Genomic DNA, 21,885 nt, shown 5'->3' with positions numbered 1-21,885 from the left:
TGTCAATCTGCAAACTGTGTAAGCTCATTTAGTTAGAATTGTGCGTACTATGTTTTGTTACATTGCTAAGAGATGTAATATGACTTGAGAGGATATTAACTCTACATGGAATTAGATGAGTATGCTATTTTATTGCATTTAGCTCTTTGTCATGTTATGGATGGTGGTTTCACTTCACTTATTCTTTTTCCTTTTCTTTTTCAAGTTTGCTTTTCTATCTTGAGATAAAGAATGCATTTGTTAGCAGGTTGGCATAATTGAGTTGGGGAAACTAAAAACTTCTACCTTAGTTGCTCTATTGAAGACATATAGAAAAATCAAATCATTTTATCTAAAAGTTTATACTTTGTTGATAGGCTTAGCATTAATCAGATCAACTATAGTTTTGTCATTTTTAGGCTTGCAAGCCTTTTAGGCCCCAAGCCTTTCTGCCCTTTCTGGGTTTATGGCTTTTCTCAATTTCATTGTTGTGCCGAAGAATACATCATCCCTGGCTCCCTTTCGAAAAAAAAAATGTCAAAAACAATGGCTTTTATAGTAGTTTCTTGATGTGTTTACTGTTTTTAGTTCTAAAGTTTGTCTTATCAAATGTGAAGCAGGCGAAATTCAGATTGAGCAAATTTAGAACACTGAGTTGGATGAAGTAAAACAGAAAGTTTAGACCAAAAATGAAATAGACCGAATTATTTTTTAAGAGTCAATAATCCTAAGGCATAAAATCAGTGATTTGCGTCCTCACATTTCCATTGTTTTACATTTCATAACAGAACATTCATTCACTGGTTAACTCCTAGTTTGTGGCCTTGCATATGTAAAGTGTTTTCCATTCAAATAGAGCAACTATAGTCATACGTCAACCATTATACCTTTCATTTTCAGTAAAGACATTTGCATATAGACAGCAGAAATGCATTTCATTTATTTTATATTCATTAACGTTGAAATTAAGTTATCTTTCATATCTAACTTCATCCAAGACACAGCACAGACCATGTCTGACCTCGCTTTGGCTTCTCTTTGTAATTGTAAATTGGCCTGCATACTTGAGTCCAAACTCTCCCTCTTTATATATGCAGGCGGGTACCATATCCATCTCCTCTACATCGGTCTAAAAGATCATAAAGTGTGGTCCAGTTAGTAACTAGGTTCTAAGTGGCACAAAATTTACCTACAATATTAAGGGTTCAAACGGTAATGGAAGCACCTATGGTTAGGAGTACTTACCTGAGCCCCGATCGGGATTAGTCTCATACCTTCGGGAAGACCTAAGGCTTTCAACAAAAAAAAAAAAAAAAAAAAAAAAAAAAAAAAGAAAAAAAAAAGCAGCTTATTGCCCCCTTTTGATTATTTTCCTGCCTCCTCCATTGACACCTCTTATTTCACTCACATTTGTTGTGCATTCATTTTACCTGAAACGGCCACTTCGAAGCTTAATGTTACCCAGTTTGACCTAACAAAAATACCAGAGCTAATAGACACACTTTGCGCCAAAAACTTGCCCATTAAGATTTTATCATCCATAGGAGGAGGTGGTATGTAATGACCCCAATGTTTTTTCGAAGATGGTTAGTACCAAAGAAACACGTATAACTTTCATCAATTCAACAATTGAAATAGCTAGAAAATATGGTTTGACGGTGTTGATTTAGATTGGGAATTCCCTGCCAATGATCAAGACATGGCAAATCTTGGGTTATTATTTAGACAATGGCGAAAAGCTTTAAATCATGAAGCTAGAACAAGCAGAAATTCACGTTTATTATTAACTGCTGCAGTTTATTATGCCTCTAAACTCACCACATACGGTGAGCCTCGATCATATCCAGCAAATGCAGTTAAAATTATGTTGATTGGGTGAGTCCAATGTGTTTTGACTATCATGGTTCATGAGAAAATTTTACTGGGATACAGGCAGCGCTTTATGATCCTAATAGTAATATAAGTACCAGCTATGGACTTGGGTCTTGGATTCAAGCCGAGTGTCACGGGCTAGGAGTTTCACACCCAAAAAGTTAACCTATTAGGTGGAGGAACTCCCCCCATTTATAAGCCCAAGATCTCCCTAATACGCTTCCAATGTGGGATTTGTTACATTCTCCCCCACTCAATCCTGTGACGAGGACGTCACAGGTGGGGTCCCCTGTCTACCCATCCACCTCACTCTCGTGTGAACCCACAATCACACATGGACACCCTTGCGTGGGCGCTTGGCGGGACATCGAAAGACAAATTGGGTCTGCTCTGATACTATTTGTCACGGGCTAAGAGTTTTACACCCAAAAAGCTAACCTATTAGGTGGAGGAATTTTCTCCATTTATAAGTCTAAGACCTCCCTAATACGCTTTCAATGTGGGATTTGTTACACGAGGTACCGCCCGAGAAGTTAGTCATGGGCCTCCCATTACATGGACGCACATGGAAGCTCAAGGATCGGAATGTTAATGGAATTGGAGCTCCGGCATTAGGAGTTGGGCCTGGAGCTGGCATCCTTACTTTCAATCAAATTGTTGACTTCAACACAGCTAACAGTTCAACTGTTAAATTTGACGACGAAACGGTGGGATATTATTCTTATGCTGAGGATTCTTGGATAGGGTACGATGATGTGGAGTCGGTATAATAATTATCTAATTATTGTTCTAATAAAATACGTTAATCACAAATTAAATAGCTAATTGACACTGACATACGCTTTATTGATGATTGGCAGCTTCAAATTCATGGAGACGTTGATAGCTTTCAGAAGTCCACTGGATTCAGTTTGTTTGATTGCTTGTTATCTCTTCCTTTGATTAAATCATTATTTCAATGATTAACGGTGAAGATAACGATACTAATGATATAATTAACAAATAAATTAAAGATTATACGTACAAACTAATTAAAGGATCAAAGAATATCTTACTAATAAGCTAAGCTTGAGATCTGGGTAGGTTTTTCTAAAATGGTGCCTTGCCAACTGCCCTGTCTAATCATATCTGTAAAACTTAAAAATAAACTTTAACTTACTGTATGTCATTTTTTCACCTCATGTTTAGCAAATCCACGTTTGATGCCACATGGGTTTGGTTAATTTCGCAACTACTACACAGATCGAATTAGTTGACCAACGTCTTCTGTTAACCACTCTATTATTTTCATATATAACTCCCTCGATCTTTGGATTCATATATCTCATGTTTTGCTCTCCTCAATGCTAAACCTAATTTTCACATACCAGGTTTTTCAAGTTCCAATATATATGTGTATCTTTGCTTTTTTCAGGTTTATTCTTGGCTGATAGGGTACAGCTAGCTAGCTATCCAAAGTTGGCATATTATTGGGAACCTTTGACTGATTAACAAAAACAGATGTTCATTAACTGAAATTCTTTTCTTCCAAAGTAAGATTTTTGCAGACAACGCGAATCTAATGCTCCTAATCTCAGTAAAAGTAACAGATAAAAATGTTACTTCAGTTAGTTCTACGACAAAAAGAGTCATACAGCTTGCATAACTTGTACTAATTCTGTAACATCACCAGTATACCAAATATGAACATGGAATACAGTTTCCCAGATAACTGTTAACTCCATTGCGTGCTATATTCTGAACAATTTGGTTCCTTGATCTTCTTTCTATAGATATCCAAATATATAATAAGTTGTGGAATTATGTTATGGTCTTGAAGTGAAGCGGCACAAGATTTCATGAAATATATATATATTATATTTGAAAGGAAAGTTGAAGGAAGGCAGTGAAGGTGCATGTTTTAATATTGTGGGGGTATATCCCTTATGGGAGACAGTATTAGCTAAACATAAGACATTTATGAAGCAAGCTAAGCTGTGTTCTTCCCCCCTATAATCATGTGAGTTCAAAAAGCAAGGAATCAAAAGATTTTGGCAGCCAAACATGAATTTCTAGAATATTAATATAATAATGTATTGTGGTGTTGAGAAGAGAGAGAGGAGGGCACTTCCGTTACTTCAGAGAGTGAATATTTATGGACAGTCAAATGATGGTGGGTTGATAATCATAAATAATTTGATTGGGATCTTGTTGTATCCCTGATTGGTGGTTTAGGATCTTCCACATTGTCATTCAGAGCAATCCAACGGGGTAAAATAACTTGTCACTCCATCCTCCTCTCCTTCTTCTAGTGGGTTTATAACTTCATTACCACATCAGTACTCTTTTCTTTTATCTTATAATTAAAGACTATAGTATGATGCAAGATTGATTAAGATATAACTATAAGTATGGTAATGGTTTTATTAATTAAACATTGGATTAGAAGATAAAGATACAGCTTTATTCAACTTGGAAGGACCAAGTCTGATTATAAGATTGTTTAATTTATCTCCTTCTTATCTGGAACCCACAACGATAGTAGTCTCCACCAAATCCACACCATCCATCCTAGTAGTGCACATTCAATCAAACCCTTAAAAAATCTTTTCTTTTAGTAGTAATTTCCTTTACGAATTGTATCTTCAAAGAATGTTGATCTTACGGTCAAGAAAGTTTACTCATTTCAAACCACTTGAGTTACTGCCACCTTAATGAATACCTTGGAACATATTTTGTAAGATGTTTAATAGATTTTAGAAATTAGTCGAGAAGTTGACCGGATATCCAAAAAAAAAGAAAAAAAAAAAAAGTTTCACTTTCTCCACCAACCTTTGGTCCCTTGAGAAAAAACAAAGTTGTTGGATTTGTTGGTATGATATCACTTGTTTGTGGGCTGTCACTTCATATTCTCTCGTCTTGTGCATGCATGAGTGGAGTGCGCTGATTTTCAATTGCAAATTGGTTGTTGTTGCTATAGCCTATAGCCTATAGCTACCATGGTCCATTAATTTGTACAAATTTATTATTAATGCTTTGATTAGTTAATAATGCATGTATAAAATTCTGTTATGTATGTATATATAGCTATATGACCTTGGTTCTGGGAAGTATTAGTTATTTAATTGAGTTAAATTAAGATTATATAGCATTAATTATGTCACGATCATATAAAACTAGAAAAAAAAAAAAACCCATCTAATGATTTACCCATTTGAAATGGGTTGGTTGGTGAACACCATGCACTAAAATTAATTAATTTGTACTTAAATTTTGATGTTAATCTCTTGACCTCATATGACTTTGGCGTGGTCTTAGGCTTTCTTATCTTTAAGCCCTAAATTTATTTATTTTATTTTTTAAAAAAAGGGCTAAGCCTATAAAAAAAAGGAGGAATCTTAATAAAGGCAAAACTGAAAAGTAATTAATTTATTATTAAAGAAAATAAAGTAGTAAAAACAAACAGCCAAACTGAAACTGCAGCATTTGCATCACCCACGAAGCACGCTCACGCGTGTCTCGCACTCCCTGCTATTGGTACAGTTTCCTTTTCTATGTGGTCCCCACCACGTGGTCTATCTCTATTGGCTGTTCGACTGAACCGAAACGTTTCCTTTTGAGATTCTCTATGACCACGAGCTTGCTTTTGCGTTTCCGTTCTGGGCCTTAATTTTTTTTGGTGGACTTAAATTCTTAAAGTGATGCTAAGTACCCACCACCACAGTCACTTTTTAAGGAAACTATGCCGATACGTGAAGGACACGCTCCATAAGTTCAGTTAAAACAAAATCTCTTTTTATTTGAGAATTTCTTTAAATGGTAAAAACAATATTTTCCATTAAAGTCTGGAGTATTCATTCTTCTTCCAGCTTTCACAGTCCAAAGATAGTTCATAGATTCCATATTCTGTCTCCTTTCACAGTTCAAAAAAACTGCAATAACAGAGGAAGAATTTTTTTACTGTGCTGTTAAATTTATATTTTATTATTTATATTTTCCATGAATATGATTAATCACTAATTATAAAAGTTAATCCCTTTTTAATCCATCTGTTAGACTAATATACTCTCTGGGTTCTGCTCAAAAGCATAAAAACCATAGTTGATAATCTTAAATTTAATTGCTTTCTTCTGAGAATTAGGCAAAGCCAAAGCCAAAGCCAGAGAAGAAATAATGACTGTAGAGAAAACAAATGGTGACCAGTTCCCAACTGGCATGAGAGTTTTGGCCGTTGACGATGATCCAACTTGTTTGTTGGTTTTGGAGACTTTGCTTCGTCGTTGCCAATACCATGGTTTGCTTCTTTTTCTCTGTTTTTTTGTAATTATTTTCTTACTTTCTTTTTGAGTTTTGCATATGGGGTTTTGGATTCACAGTTTGTTTCTTCATTTTGTTAGTTTTCAAGCTATGTTACTATAAATTTGACTCCATGCAGAATCTTTTGCAAATATTATTACTTGACTGCAAGTATGTTGTTAAAAAACAAAGATTTTATTCTTCATTTGGTTATTTGAAAAGAGTTTCTACTTGTTCATGAATGAATAATATCTTTCAAATTAATTTACAAGTTTTGGTGGAGTGCAGATTTTAGTTTTGTTCTGTTTTGGATCTTCAATATCTATTTGATTCTGAGATGAGTGTTGGATTTGATGAGATTTGATTTGTCCATTTTTGTAGTGTTTTTAAATTTTGAATCTAATGGGATGGTTTTATTGAGTTGTAAATACTGGTTTTTGCAGTTACCACAACAAGTCAGGCCGTCTCGGCACTGAAGATGTTAAGAGACAACAAGAACAAGTTTGACTTGGTTATCAGCGATGTGCATATGCCGGACATGGATGGTTTCAAGTTACTTGAACTTGTGGGGCTTGAGATGGACCTACCTGTTATAAGTAAGTAGTAGACACTGCACCTTGTTTTGCCTTCTCTGCTAATTGTCATTTGCCATCCAGATTCAAATTCTATTAACTTGAATGAAAATTTTAGTTAGATTCAACATACGGGTTTTAGATTGCCATAAAAAGTTTGGATATTTTCAGTTTTGTGCCATTTTAAGCTTTTTGGTGATTTGGTATCTTCCTGCATTGTTATGATGAATTTACAGAAACAGAACAAAACTGTTGGAAATTTTTTTTACTCTTTTTGTTAGTTTGACTTTTTTTAGAATTGATTTTGAAGAGATTCAACTGGAACTTTAAATGTAAAATGTTAAATGTATTCAGTGTTGTCGGGAAACGGCGATCCGAAGCTTGTGATGAAGGGAATTACTCATGGAGCTTGCGATTATTTGCTGAAACCTGTTCGGATTGAGGAGCTGAAAAACATATGGCAACATGTAGTCAGGAGGAAGAAAATTGATCCAAAGGACCGCAACAATTCTGACAATCAAGACAAGCCCCATCATGGTGGTGGGGAAGGTGCAGGATCTGGGAACTCTGATCAGAGTGGGAAGCTCAATAAAAGAAGGAAAGACCAAAATGAAGATGAGGATGAGGAGCGTGATGAGAATGAAAATGAAAATGAGGACCAATCATCCCAAAAGAAGCCTCGGGTGGTTTGGTCAGTTGATCTGCATCGCAAGTTTGTTGCGGCTGTTAATCAGTTGGGCATTGACAGTATGTTCAAACTCCTTATCTTAGTTACCATATTTGAAAACTCTTGCTAAAGCAATTCAAGATTTTCTTTAGACACAGGTAGCCTATTTTATCATGTGTCCTTTCCTAATTTTTATTAATTATGCATGACATACCTTGTATTGAGTCATAGGCTCTTACTTCGAATTGTTTGGAGGATTTCGGGGTTTATAAGGAGGATAGGTTCTTCTTCTTAATGTATTAACCTCTTGGATTAGATACCCTGACCCTCTTAACAATTAACATATAAAATCAAAACCAAACCCCAGTGATCCATCCAGACAATGAGGTTGCCCTTTCAGGCTCTGCCAAGGGTCTGGTCTGGGAGTTGTAGGTTGAGTCCATAGAGTCCGGGAGTCCCTCATTGAATGGTTGGGGAGGAGAGTTAGGTGCTCTTGCAATTTACAACTAGAATGAGTCACTCCACTTAATGAAATTAACCTTTAGGGTGGCTACGTTAGACTTCTAACACAATGTCTGAGATCATTTCTGAATTGTGAAATTCTTGAATTATTGGTGTTTTCTTTCAAAGTCATGATTGATTTTTCTCCTCTCAATTTATAAGACCAAAGTATTCTTGCCTGGCGAAAAATCAATTCTTGCTCTTGGTTTTGTCATATATTATGCAAATTCATCCATGTATCTTTCACTTAATTTCATCATAGTTTTTTCAACTTTTTCTTGTTTTTGATTTCAGAGGCTGTACCAAAAAAGATACTAGATTTGATGAATGTTGAAAAGCTGACCAGAGAAAATGTGGCAAGCCATCTCCAGGCATAAATTCTTACTCATACTGCCTCTGTTCTATGTGATGAAAACTATTGTTTCATGAAAGCTAACTAGCTATCATGTGGTTGCAGAAATATAGGCTTTACCTCAAAAGGATCGGCTGTGTGGCTAACCAACAAGCTAATATGGTAGCAGCCTTGGGCAGTACAGATCCTTCATATTTGCGAATGGGTTCTGTTAAAGGACTAGAGAATTTCCATTCCTTAGCTGGACCTGGGCAGTTTCAGAACAGTACTTTAAGATCTTTTCCACCTGGTGGGATGCTTGGTAGATTGAACACTCCTGCTGGTCTGGGTATGCGTGGCCTCCCTTCAGGAATGATTAATGATCAGACAAAATTCCATCCTAGCATACTTCCTGGAAGCCAGAGGGGTAATATACTTCAAGGGATGCCAACGTCCCTGGAACTTGACCAGTTACAACCAAACAAAAGCATAACTGCTGATGATAATACGGCAGTTTTCCCTGTTAACAGTGGGTTTCCAGATGCAAGATTAACCTTTGGTCGATCGAATAATCCTCATCTTGGTGTTACAAACAACCCCTTGATGTTAGAAGGACAGCCTCAAGAGGCCCAAGGTAACAGAGTATTTGGAAATCAATCTTTTGTTACATTGATGCCCTTAAATTCAGGATCTTCTTCCCATATACCAGATCATGGTAGATTCAATGACAATTGGTCAACTGCTGTTCAGTCATCTGGGATCCCGGCAAATTCTTTTTCATTTGGTGACTGTTTTAAACAGTCTACTCTGCATCCGTGTAACTTGAGAGACAATCTTTCTACAATGGCCTTGCAAATTGGAAATAATCCATGTGATGTTTCTTCTATGCCACCACTGGACAATCGATTACAGGATTCAAAAGCAGATTTACCATTCCAAGGTGTACCTATCAGCAAAAGTGCAGGGCAAATGATTAGCAATGTCCCGCAAGGATGGCAAAACCATAAGCACAATGCTTCATACCGCTCAAATATTGGATGCAACTCGTTAAACTCTGCAATCCCCATTAATGGTGATGCGGGGACTTTGGGCCAAAGCTTGGACCCAAGTAACACTCTTTTCCACAGAAGCACTGAATTTGATTCAATTGGACAATCAAATTATGTTGATCAATTTCCCATTAAGATGAATGAGGTTCAAAGGTCTGGTATGCAGACATCATTAAATCCGAAGGAAGAGTATCTCATGGTCCAACAGAAGACACAGAGTGGTTACATTTCTAATAATGTTGACTCATTGGAAGATTTAGTGAGTTCAATGGTGAAACAGGTAAGAACATATAATCTTGCTTTAACTTTTGTGATGTTTTTATTAATCTTAGCTTATTTATATCATGTCTACAAATTGATCTTTGTGTAACATTTCTGAGCTTCAACAATTACATTGAAGAAGTCGCCCAAGCTAGTCAATGCCGGTTGCTTTTAATAATATGGAATTGTCAATCTGCAAACTGTGTAAGCTCATTTTAGTTAGAATTGTGCGTACTATGTTTTGTTACATTGCTATGAGATGTAATATGACTTGAGAGGAATATTAACTCTACATGGAATAATTTGATGAGTATTGCTATTTTATTGCATTTAGCTCTTTTTCATAGTTATGGATGGTGGTTTCAGTTCACTAATTCTTTTTCCTTTTTTTTTTTTCAAGTTTGCTTTTTCTATCTTGAGATAAAGAATGCATTTGTTAGCAAGTTGGCATAATTGAGTTTGGGGAAACTAAAAATCTTCTTCCTTAATTGCTCTATTGAAGACATATAGAAAGATCAAATCATTTTATCTAAAAGTTTATACTTTGTTGATAGGCTTAGCATTAATCAGATCAACTATAGTTTTGTCATTTTTAGGCTTGCAAGCCTTTTAGGCCCCGAGCCTTTCTGCCCTTTCTGGGTTTACGGCTTTTCTCAATTTCATTGTTGTGCCGAAGAATACATCATCCCTGGCTCCCTTTCGAAAAAAAAAAATGTCAAAAACAATGGCTTATTATAGTAGTTTCTTGATGTGTTTACTACTTTTTAGTTCTAAAGTTTGTCTTATCAAATGTGAAGCAGGCGAAATTCAGATTGCAGCAAATTTAGAACACTGAGTTGGATGAAGTAAAACAGAAAGTTTAGACCAAAAATGAAATTGACCCAATTATTTTTTAAGAGTCAATAACGTAAGGCATAAAATTAGCTGAGTTGCGTCCTCACATTTCCATTGTTTTATACATTTCATACACTGAACTATTCATTCACTGGTTAACTCCTAGTTTGTGGCCTTGCATTATGTAAAGTGTTTTCCATTCAAATATTTTGAAATCACGGAATCCATGTTTGCAAGTAAAAGAATTGACATTATAAGCAACTATAGTCATACGTCAACCATTATGCCTTTCATTTTCAGTAAAGACATTTGCATATGGACATCAGAAATGCATTTCATTTATTTTATATTCATTAACGTTGAGATTAAGTTATCTTTCATATCCAGCTTCATCCAAGACACAGCACAGACCATGACTGACCTCCCTTTGGCTTCTCTTTGTAATTGTAAATTGGCCTGCATACTTGAGTCCAAACTCTCCCTTTGGGAAAGCACTAAAATTAAATTCCAACCCAATCCCAAAGCAACATAGCTGGTTGATTTTAACAAGTTTGTGTCCTCTTTATATATGTGTGTGTGTCCTCTTCATATATATGTGTGTGTGTCCTCTTTATATATATGCGGGTGGCCGGGTACCATATCCATCTCCTCTAAACATCGTTCTAAAAGATCAGAAAGTGTGGCCCAGCTAGTAACTAGGTTCCAAGTGGCACAAAATTTACCTGCAATATCAAGGTTTCAAAACGGTGATGGAAGCACTTGTGGCTAGGAATACTTACCCAAGTCCCAATTGGGATTAGTCTCATACCTTCAGGTATGAGATGACCTGAGACTTTCAACCAAAAAAAAAAAAAAGCAGCTTATTGGCCCTCGTTTGATGATTTTCCTGCCTCCTCCATTGACACCTCTTATTTCACTCACATTTGTTATGCATTCATTTTACCCGAACCGGCCACTTCGAAGCTTAATGTTACCCAGTTTGACCTAACAAAAATACTAGAGCTAATAGACACACTTTGCGCCAAAAACTTGCCCATTAAGATTTTATTATCCATAGGAGGAGGTGGTATGTAATGACCCCAATGTTTTTTCGAAGATGGTTAGTACCAAAGAAACACGTATAACTTTCATCAATTCAACAATTGAAATAGCTAGAAAATATGGTTTGACGGTGTCGATTAAGATTGGGAATTCCCTGCCAATGATCAAAACATGGCGAATCTTGGGTTATTATTTAGACAATGACGAAAAGCTTTAAATCATGAAGCTAGACCAAGCAGAAATTCACGTTTATTATTAACTGCTGCAGTTTATTATGCCTCTAAATTCACCACATATGGTGAGCCTCGATCATATCCAGCAAATGCAGTTAAAATTATGTTGATTGGGTGAGTCCAATGTGTTTTGACTATCATGGTTCATGAGAAAATTTTACTGGGATACGGGCAGCGCTTTATGATCCTAATAGTAATATAAGTACCAGCTATGGAATTGGGTCTTGGATTCAAGCCGAGTGTCACGGGCTAGGAGTTTCACACCCAAAAAGTTAACCTATTAGGTGGAGGAACTCCCCCCATTTATAAGCCCAAGATCTCCCTAATACGCTTCCAATGTGGGATTTGTTACATTCTCCCCCACTCAATCCTGTGACGAGGACGTCACAGGTGGGGTCCCCTGTCTACCCATCCACCTCACTCTCGTGTGAACCCACAATCACACATGGACACCCTTGCGTGGGCGCTTGGCGGGACATCGAAAGACAAATTGGGTCTGCTCTGATACTATTTGTCACGGGCTAAGAGTTTTACACCCAAAAAGCTAACCTATTAGGTGGAGGAATTTTCTCCATTTATAAGTCTAAGACCTCCCTAATACGCTTTCAATGTGGGATTTGTTACACGAGGTACCGCCCGAGAAGTTAGTCATGGGCCTCCCATTACATGGACGCACATGGAAGCTCAAGGATCGGAATGTTAATGGAATTGGAGCTCCGGCATTAGGAGTTGGGCCTGGAGCTGGCATCCTTACTTTCAATCAAATTGTTGACTTCAACACAGCTAACAGTTCAACTGTTAAATTTGACGACGAAACGGTGGGATATTATTCTTATGCTGAGGATTCTTGGGTAGGGTACGATGATGTGGAGTCGGTATAATAATTATCTAATTATTCTTCTAATAAAATACGTTAATCACAAATTACATAGCTAATTGACACTGACATACGCTTTATTGATGATTGGCAGCTTCAAATTCACGGAGACGTTGATAGCTTTCAGAAGTCCACTGGATTCAGTTCGTTTGATTGCTTGTATCTCTTCCTTTGATTAAATCATTATTCAATGATTAGCTGTGAAGATAACGATACTAATGATAATTAACAAATAAATTAAAGATTATACGTACAAACTAATTAAAGGATCAAAGAATAAGCTAAGCTTGAGATCTGGGTAGGTTTTTCTAAAATGGTGCCTTGCCAAATGCCCTCTCTAATCATATCTGTAAAACTTAAAAAATAAACTTTAACTTACTGTATGTCATTCTTTCACCTCATGTTTAGCAAATCCACGTTTGATGCCACATGGGTTTGGTTAATTTCGCAACCACTACAAAGGCCAACACAGATCGAATTAGTTGACCAAAGTCTTCTGTTAACCACTCTATTATATTCATATATAACTCCCTCGATCTTTGGATTCATATATCTCATGTTTTGCTCTCCTCAATGCTAAACCTAATTTTCACATACCAGGTTTTTCAAGTTCCAATATATATGTGTATCTTTGCTTTTTTCAGGTTTATTCTTGGCTGATAGGGTACAGCTAGCTAGCTATCCAAAGTTGGCATATTATTTGGAACCTTTGACTGATAACAAAAACAGATGTTCATTAACTGAAATTCTTTTCTTCCAACGTAAGATTTCTACGCAGACAACGCGAATCTAATGCTCCTAAATTCTCAGTAAAAGTAACAGATAAAAATGTTACTTCAGTTAGTTCTACGACAAAAAGAGTCATACAGCTTGCATAACTTGTACTAATTCTGTAACATCACCAGTCTACCAAATATGAACATGGAATACAGTTTCCCAGATAACTGTTAACTCCATTGCGTGCTATATTCTGAACAATTTGGTTTCCCTTGATCTTCTTTCTATAGATATCCAAATATATAATAAGTTGTGGAATTATGTTATGTTCTTGAAGTGAAGCCGCACAGATTTCATGAAAGATATAATATATTTGAAAGGAAGGTTGAACGAAGGCAGTGAAGGTGCATGTTTTAATATTGTGGGCGTATATCCCTTATGGGAGACAGTATTAGCTAAACATAAGCACATTTATGAAGCAAGCTAAGCTGTGTTCTTCCCCCCTATACTCATGTGAGTTCAAAAAGCAAGGAATCAAAAGATTTTGGCAGCCAACATGAATCTTCTAGATATATATATAAAGTATAATAATGTATTGTGGTGTTGGAAAGAGAGAGAGAGAGAGAGGGCACTTCCGTTATCATGCAGAGATTGAATATTTATGGACAGTCAAATGATGGTGGGCTTGATAATCATAAATAATTTGATTGGGATCTTGTTTGTATCCCTGATTGGTGGTTTAGGATCTTCCACATTGTCATTCAGAGCAATTCCAACGGGGTAAAATAACTTGTCATCTCAATCTATCCTTCCTTCCTTCTAGTGGGTTTATAACTTCATTACCACATCAGTACTCTTTTCTTTTATCTTATAATTAAAGACTATAGTATGATGCAAGATTGATTAAGATATAACTATAAGTATGGTAATGGTTTATTGATTAAATTAATTAAACATTGGATTAGAAGATAAAGATACAGCTTTATTCAACTTGGAAAGGAACCAAGTCTGATTGATTATAAGATTTGTTTAATTAATCTCCTTCTTATCTGGAACCCACAAACGATAGTAGTCTCCACCAAAATCACACCATCCATCCATAGTTAGTGCACATTAAATCAAAGCTTTAAAATAATTTTTTTTCTTGTAATAGTAACATATCTTCAAAGAAAGTTGGTTTGATGGTCAAGAAGGTTTATTCGTTTCAAACCATCTTGAGACATCTACCACCTTAGTAACTTATCTTAAAACACTATCTTTATAGGATGTTCAATGGACCTTAAGAATTAGTCGGGAAGCTGACCCGAATATAAAAAAAAAAGGAAAAAAAAAGTTTCACTTTCTCCACCAACCAACCTTCGGTCCCTTGAGAAAAAACAAAGTTGTTGGATTTGTTGGTTTGATATCACTTGTTTGTGGGCTGTCACTTCAAATTCTCTCGTCTTGTGCATGCATGAGTGGAGTGCGCATGATTTTCAATTGCAAATTGGCTGTTGTTGCTATAGCCTATAGCCTATAGCTACCATGGTCCATTAATTTGTACAAATTTATTATTAATGCTTTGATTAGTTAATAATGCATGTATAAAATTCTGTTATGTATGTATATATAGCTATATAACCTTGGCTCTGGGAAGTATTAGTTATTTAATTGAGTTAAATTAAGATTATATAGCATTAATTATATCACAATCATATAAAAGTAGAAAAAAAAAAAAAAAAAAACCCATCTAATAATTTACCCATTGAAATGGGTTGGTTGGTGAACACCATGCACTAAAATTAATTAATTTGTACTTAAATTTTGATGTTAATCTCTTGACCTCAATGATATTGGGTGGTCTTAGGCTTCTTATCTTTAAGCCTAAATTTATTTATTTATTTTTTAAAAAAAGGGCTAAGCCTATAAAAAAAAAGGAGGAACTTAATAAAGGCAAAACTGAAAAGTAATTAATTATTATTAAAGAAAATAAAGTAGTAAAAACAAAACAGCAAACTGAAACTGCAGCATTTGCACACCCACGAAGCACGTCACGCGTGTCTCGCACTCCCTGCCATTGGTACAGTTTCCTTTTCTATGTGGTCCCCACCACGTGGTCTATCTATTGGCTGTTCGACTGAACCGAAACGTTTCCTTTTGAGATTCTCTATGACCACGAGCTTGCTTTTGCGTTTCGTTCTGGGCCTTAATTTTTTTGGTGGACTTAAATTCTTAAAGTGATGCTAAGTACCCACCACCACAGTCACTTTTTAAGGAAACTATGCCGATACGTGAAGGACACGCTCCATAAGTTCAGTTAAACAAAATCTCTTTTTATTTGAGAATTCTTTAAATGGTAAAAACGATATTTTCCATTAAAGTCTGGAGTATTCATTCTTCTTCCAGCTTTCACAGTCCAAAGATAGTTCATAGATTCCATATTCTGTCTCCTTTCACAGTTCAAAAAAACTGCAATAACAGAGGAAGAATTTTTTACTGTGCTGTTAAATTTATATTTTATTATTTATATTTTCATGAATATGATTAATCACTAATTATAAAGTTAAGCCTTTCAATCCATCTGTTAGACTAATATACTCTCTGGGTTCTGCTCCAAAGCATAAAAACCATAGTTGATAATCTTAAAGTTAATTGCTTTCTTCTGAGAATTAGGCAAAGCCAAAGCCAGAGAAGAAAATATGACTGTAGAGAAAACAAATGGTGACCAGTTCCCAACTGGCATGAGAGTTTGGCCGGTGACGATGATCCAACTTGTTGTTGGTTTGGAGACTTTGCTTCGTCGTTGCCAATACCATGGTTTGCTTTTTTCTTTGTTTTTTTTGTAATTTTTCTTACTTTCTTTTGAGTTTTGCATATGGGGTTTGGATTCAGGTTGTTTCTTCATTTGTTAGTTTTCAAGCTATGTTACTATAAATTTGACTCCATGCAGAATCTTCTGCAAATATTATTACTGACTGCAAGTATGTTTTAAAAAACAAAGATTTTATCTTCATTTGGTTATTTGAAAAGAGTTTCTACTTGTCATGAATGAATAAATCTTTCAACTTAATTTACAAGTTTTGGTGGAGTGCAGATTTAGTTTTGTTCTGTTTTGGATCTTGAATATCTATTTGATTTTGAGACGAGTGTTGTGAGAGATTTGATTTGTCCATTTTTGTAGTGTTTTTAAATTTTGAATCTAATGGGATGGTTTATTGAGTTGTAAATACGGTTTTTGCAGTTACCACAACAAGTCAGGCCGTCTCGGCACTGAAGATGTTAAGAGACAACAGGAACAAGTTTGACTTGGTTATCAGCGATGTGCATATGGCGGACATGGATGGTTTCAAGTTACTGAACTTGTGGGGCTTGAGATGGGACCTACCTGTTATAAGTAAGTAAAAGACACTGCACCTTCTTTTGCCTTCTGCTAATTGTCATTTGCCATCCAGATTCAAATTCTATAACTTGAATGAAAAATTTAGTTAGATTCAACATACGGGTTTTAGATTGCCATAAAAAGTTGGATATTTTCAGTTTGTGCCATTTTAAGCTTTTGGTGATTTGGTATCTTCCTGCATTGTTATGATGAATTATACAGAAACAGAACAAAACTGTTGGAAATTTTTTTGATTCTTTTTGTTAGTTTGACTTTTTTTAGAATTGATTTTGAAGAGATTCAACTGGAACTTTAAATGTTAAATGTATTAGTGTTGTCGGGAAACGGCGATCCGAAGCTTGTGATGAAGGGAATTACTCATGGAGCTTGCGATTATTTGCTGAAACCTGTTCGGATTGAGGAGCTGAAGAAACATATGGCAACATGTAGGCAGGAGGAAGAAAATGATCCAAAGGACCGCAACAATTGTGACAATCAAGACAAGCCCCATCATGGTGGTGGGGAAGGTGCAGGATCTGGGAACTCTGATCAGAATGGGAAGCTCAATAAAGAAGGAAAGACCAAAATGAAGATGAGGATGAGGAGCGTGATGAGAATGAAAATGAAAATGAGGACCAAATCACCAAAAGAAGCCTCGGGTGGTTTGGTCAGTTGATCTGCATCGCAAGTTTGTTGCAGCTGTTAATCAGTTGGGCATTGACAGTATGTTCAAACTCTATTTTAGTTACCATATTTGAAAACTCTTGCTAAAGCAATTCAAGATTTTCTTTAGACAAGGTAGCCTATTTTATTGTGTCCTTTCCTAATTTTTATTAATTATGCATGACATACCTTGTATTGAGTCATAGGGTCTTACTTCGAATGTGTGGAGGATTTGGGGTTATAGGAGGATAGGTTCTTCTTCTTAATGTACTAACCTTTGGATTAGATACCCTGACCCTCTTAACATATAAAATCAAAAACAAACCCCAGTGATCCATCCAGACAATGAGGTTGCCCTTTCAGGCTCTGCCAAGGGTCTGGTCTGGGAGTTGTAGGTGAGTCCATAGTCCGGGAGTCTCATTGAATGTTTGAGGAGAGTTAGGTGCTCTTGCAATTTATAAATAACATTAGGGTGGCTACTTAGACTTCTAACACAATGCTGAGATCATTTCTGAATTGTGAAATTCTTGAATTATTGGTGTTTTCTTTCTAAGTCATGATTGATTTTTCACCTCTCAATTTACAAGACCAAAGTATTCTTGCCTGGCGAAAAATCAATTCTTGCTCTTGGTTTGTATTATTATGCAAATTCATCCATGGATTTTTCACTTAATTCTCATAGTTTTTTCAACTTTTCTTGTTTTGATTTCAGAGGCTGTACCGAAAAGATACAGATTTGATGAATGTGAAAAGCTGACCAGAGAAAATGTGGCAAGCCATCTCCAGGCATAAATTCTTACTCATTCTGCCTCTGTTCTATGTGATGAAAACTATTGTGTTCATGAAAGCTAACTAGCTATCCTGTGGTTGCAGAAATATAGGCTTACCTCAAAGGATCAGCTGCGTGGCTAACCAACAAGCTAATATGGTAGCAGCCTTGGGCAGTACAGATCCTTATATTGCGAATGGGTTCTGTTAACGGGCTAGGAATTTCCATTCCTTAGCTGGACCTGGGCAGTTTCAGAACAGTACTTTAGATCTTTTCCCCTGGTGGGATGCTTGGTAGATTGAACACTCCTGCTGGGCGGTATGCGTGGCCTCCCTTCAGGAATGATTAATGATCAGACAAAAAATCCATCCAAGCATACTTCCTGGAAGCCACAGGGGTAATATACTTCAAGGGATGCCAACGTCCTGGAACTGACCAGTTACAACCAAACAAAAGTATCACTAATGATAATACAGCAGTTTTCCCTGTTAACAGTGGGTTTCCAGATGCAAGATTAACCTTTTGCGATCGAATAATCTCATCTGGTGTTACAAACAAACCCCTTGATGTTAGAAGGACAGCCTCAAGAGGCCCAAGGTAACAGAGTATTTGGAAATCAATCTTCTGTACATTGATGCCCTTAAATTCAGGATCTTTCCCATATACCAGATCATGGTAGATGCAATGACAATTGGTCAACTGCTGTTCAGTCATCTGGGATCCGGCAAATTCTTTTCTTAGGTGACTGTTTTAAACAGTCAACTCTGCATCCATGTAATTGAGAGACGAACTTTCTACAATGGCCTTGCAAATTGGAAATAATCCATGTGAGTTTCTTCTATGCCACCACTGGACAATCGATTACAGGATTCAAAAGCAGATTTACCATTCGAAGGAGTACTATCAGCAAAAATGCAGGGCAAATGATTAGCAATGTCTCACAAGGATGGGAAAACCATAAGCATGATGCTTCATACCGCTCAAATATGGATGCAACTGTTTAACTCTGCAATCCCATAATGGTGATGCAGGGACTTTGGACCAAAGCTGGACCCAAGAAACACTCTTTTCCACAGAAGCACAGAATTTGATTCAATTGGGCAATCAAATTTTGTTGATCCTCCCCATGAAGATTAATGAGGTTCAAAGGTCGGTATGCAGACATCATAAATCCGAAGGAAGAGTATCTATGGTCCAACAGAAGACAAAAAGTGGTTACATTTCTAATAAGTTGACTCATTGGAAGATTTAGTGATCAATGGTGAAACAGGTAAGAATATAATCTTGCTTTAACTTTTGTGATGTCTTTTTTATCTTAGCTTAATTTATATCATGTCTATAAATTGATCTTTGTGTAACATTTCTGAGCTTCAACAATTAAATTGAAGAAGTCACTCAAGCTAGTCAATGCTGGTTGCTTTTAATTATTGGTGTACTAGTATAGTTGACAAACTCATTGGTGGAGCTAACAATAGTATGGAATAGTCAATCTGCAAATTGTGTAAGCTCATTTTAGTTAGAATTGTGCATACTATGTTTTGTTACATTGTTGTGAGATGTAATATGACTTGAGAGGAATATAACCCTTCATGGAATTATTTGATGAGTGTTGCTATTTTATTGGGTTTAGCTCTTTGTCATAGTTATAGGTGATGGCCTACCCTGGTCTAGTGAAGAAAAACTTCCTATGAAAGAAATGCATGGCATACTTGGATATCTTCCTCCCTAGGAGATTTTTATGATTTTTTTTTTTCTTTTGTCTATAGTGCTGCAGCATCTATCTTTTATGTCAGAAGAATCCTAGTGCAATATGATCAAACTTGAGGCGATAAGTTAAATTTTGGAGGGAGGTCTTGCACTATTGTGTAACAAAATTAGCCTGACCACAAATGTTGGAGAATTGGGTGTAGGATAGTTGTATATTTTGTGTACCAGCATACAAAAACATGCAACTCCTGGAAACTTTGTCCTATATTTTACTTTTATTTGGTTTTCTGTTTGGATTTTAACCTGATCATCCTATCACATGTTAATAGTTGAGTTATGTTTATGTAGGCGTCTTGCCACAGCATACCATTGCTGGTATGTGCTAACTCACATGTGGCATATAATCGAAAGCATAGTTAGGAATACACAAAACTAAATGCTTGGGTTGTTCAATGGTCCCATCCAAGAAACAGCCCACTAGTTAAATTATTTAGTTCTGTGAGCTGAATCACGGATAGTTTAGTAAGCATTCAGGGGATGGGAAGTCTGTCTCTGTGCTATCAACTAAATGAAGATAAAGTAATGTTTTTTAGAGTCCCAGTAGCGAAACTATTTCCATCTCAATGCAAGTAAATTCATCTTGACTTATAGAAGAGATTCACAAGCAAAAATGTTCTCACCTGTCAAATAAAATGTTTTTTTATAATTTTTCATAGAAGAACTTCGAGCTGCTTGGTAACAAGGACTTTATCATGATTATGGATCTTGCTTTCGATGGAAATGGTAGCGAAAATTATATTATCTGGTTTCATGTTAAAATTCAAGAGTGAAGGAAATTTTTATAGTAATCTTTGTTTTCTATAATGAAGGATGATTGCACTTATCAATGTCTGAAGTCCAGATATTTATTGTGTTAATAGCTCTTTGATTGAATTGAAACTGCAATTTTTAAGTCTATTGTAGAATCCATAGACGTTTTATTGATAGTTTGTGATGCTGTATAACAATTCTATCTTTCCTTTCTGATTTAACTAGGGAGAAACGAAACCCAGAGCCACTCATCCATATTTTAGCATTTCTATTGCAGGCCTGCGAGTTTGAAGTATTACTGTTTAGGTAGATGTTTAATCAAATTAGAACCCTATACTTAAACTTCTGAAGGAATTGGAATTTCTGTCCTGAACTTCATATGATTCTCCTTGCTTTAGAGTTGGCATTTAGTTAGATATTTTTCATGAAAACATAGTCTCACTTTCCCCTCTTAGTTTAGTCAAAAGAACAGCTGTCATTTGTGGTGAAGTCTTTCTTCAATCATGTAAGGCCCCTCTTTCTTCGAAAAGCACGCCATGACTATTTAAAATACAGTCAAGTCTACTTAAAAGCAGATCTATAGCTGCCTGTTCATCATGGTTATCCATTTAACTGAAGAGACAGACCTCAAATAAATCCAAAAACATTACATCTGGTGTAGGGTCTTGGTTCTAAGATGCTCTTAAATTATTGTGTGCTTCAATGTAAGTGTAAAAACTTTGCATTGTATAAATAGCTAACTTTCCAAGTTCATGTGCTTTTTTTCCCCCGAGTTGAAGGGAGTGTGCACTCTGTCTGCTGTGGAAGGTCTTAATATCCATTTCACTACATTTAGAGCAGATAATTTTTTATATGTTTTCTGATTAAGTTTTTGTATTTGGCAATTGAGTTATGATGTGTGAATTTTGGTTTACAGTTCTGACGTGGTAGTCATAATTCTAGCCTCGGGCATCTGACGACAGAGTTGGGTAATGCAGGAACAAGAAAAGGTCACATTACCAGAAGGCAACTTTGGCTGCAATAATACTTATTCCCTTCGAACGTGCATATGAAAGTAGACTATAGCTACTAACAAAGAAGGATCTGCTGCAAAAGCATTTTCTTATTTAATTTTGCCTTGTGTAATCCATACTGCACTTTAATATGTATGTATCTGTTGCCATTTCAGGAGTCCTGTTGCTACTTGTAGTTGATAAATCTTCTGCCCTTCTTTTTCTTAGTACAGTTGATGTTTCCAGTTAATTGAACAGAAGCAATGGCAATTTAATAGTAGCCTGTCTATTGTACTAAGAATTGTGCATTATGGAGTTAATCATGATGTTCCCTCTTACATGCGTAGATTTCATCATGTTATGAGATTGTTGCATGA

General features: G+C 36.0%; 1 protein-coding gene and 1 pseudogene across 3 annotated transcripts; both read left to right on the top strand.

Moving 5' to 3' along the window:
- Positions 1-1,194: 1,194 nt before the first annotated feature.
- LOC116138169 lies at positions 1,195-2,813 on the top strand (annotated as a pseudogene).
- Positions 2,814-5,704: 2,891 nt separating this feature from the next.
- On the top strand, positions 5,705-21,865 carry LOC116138103 (two-component response regulator ARR12-like). 3 transcript variants are annotated; one of them, XM_031423834.1, is made up of 6 exons: positions 5,705-6,124; positions 6,570-6,722; positions 7,053-7,445; positions 8,161-8,237; positions 8,324-9,526; positions 21,494-21,865. In XM_031423834.1, exons 1-6 carry the CDS (start codon positions 6,004-6,006, stop codon positions 21,566-21,568), a joined length of 2,022 nt encoding a protein of 673 aa, XP_031279694.1. In that variant the 5' UTR covers positions 5,705-6,003; the 3' UTR covers positions 21,569-21,865. The 3 variants fall into 3 exon arrangements, with proteins under 3 accessions (XP_031279694.1, XP_031279693.1, XP_031279695.1); XM_031423835.1 differs by having other exon boundaries at positions 5,706-6,124; positions 21,433-21,865; XM_031423833.1 differs by lacking the exon at positions 21,494-21,865 and having other exon boundaries at positions 8,324-9,840.
- The last annotated feature ends 20 nt before the right edge of the window (positions 21,866-21,885 follow it).

Source organism: Pistacia vera, unplaced genomic scaffold (genome assembly GCF_008641045.1).
Source record: "Pistacia vera cultivar Batoury unplaced genomic scaffold, PisVer_v2 Contig338, whole genome shotgun sequence".
Classification (NCBI taxonomy): domain Eukaryota; kingdom Viridiplantae; phylum Streptophyta; class Magnoliopsida; order Sapindales; family Anacardiaceae; genus Pistacia; species Pistacia vera.
The sequence above is the reverse complement of the archived record's forward strand: the minus strand, read 5'-3'. Positions and strand labels throughout refer to the sequence as shown.

Coding starts and splice junctions, on each gene's coding strand:
- LOC116138103 (XM_031423833.1), top strand. CDS start 6,004: ATGACTGTAGAGAAAACAAATGGTGACCAGTTCCCAACTGGCATGAGA. Junction 6,125..6,569: donor TCGTCGTTGCCAATACCATG/GTTTGCTTCTTT, acceptor TGGTTTTTGCAG/TTACCACAACAAGTCAGGCC. Junction 6,723..7,052: donor GATGGACCTACCTGTTATAA/GTAAGTAGTAGA, acceptor AAATGTATTCAG/TGTTGTCGGGAAACGGCGAT.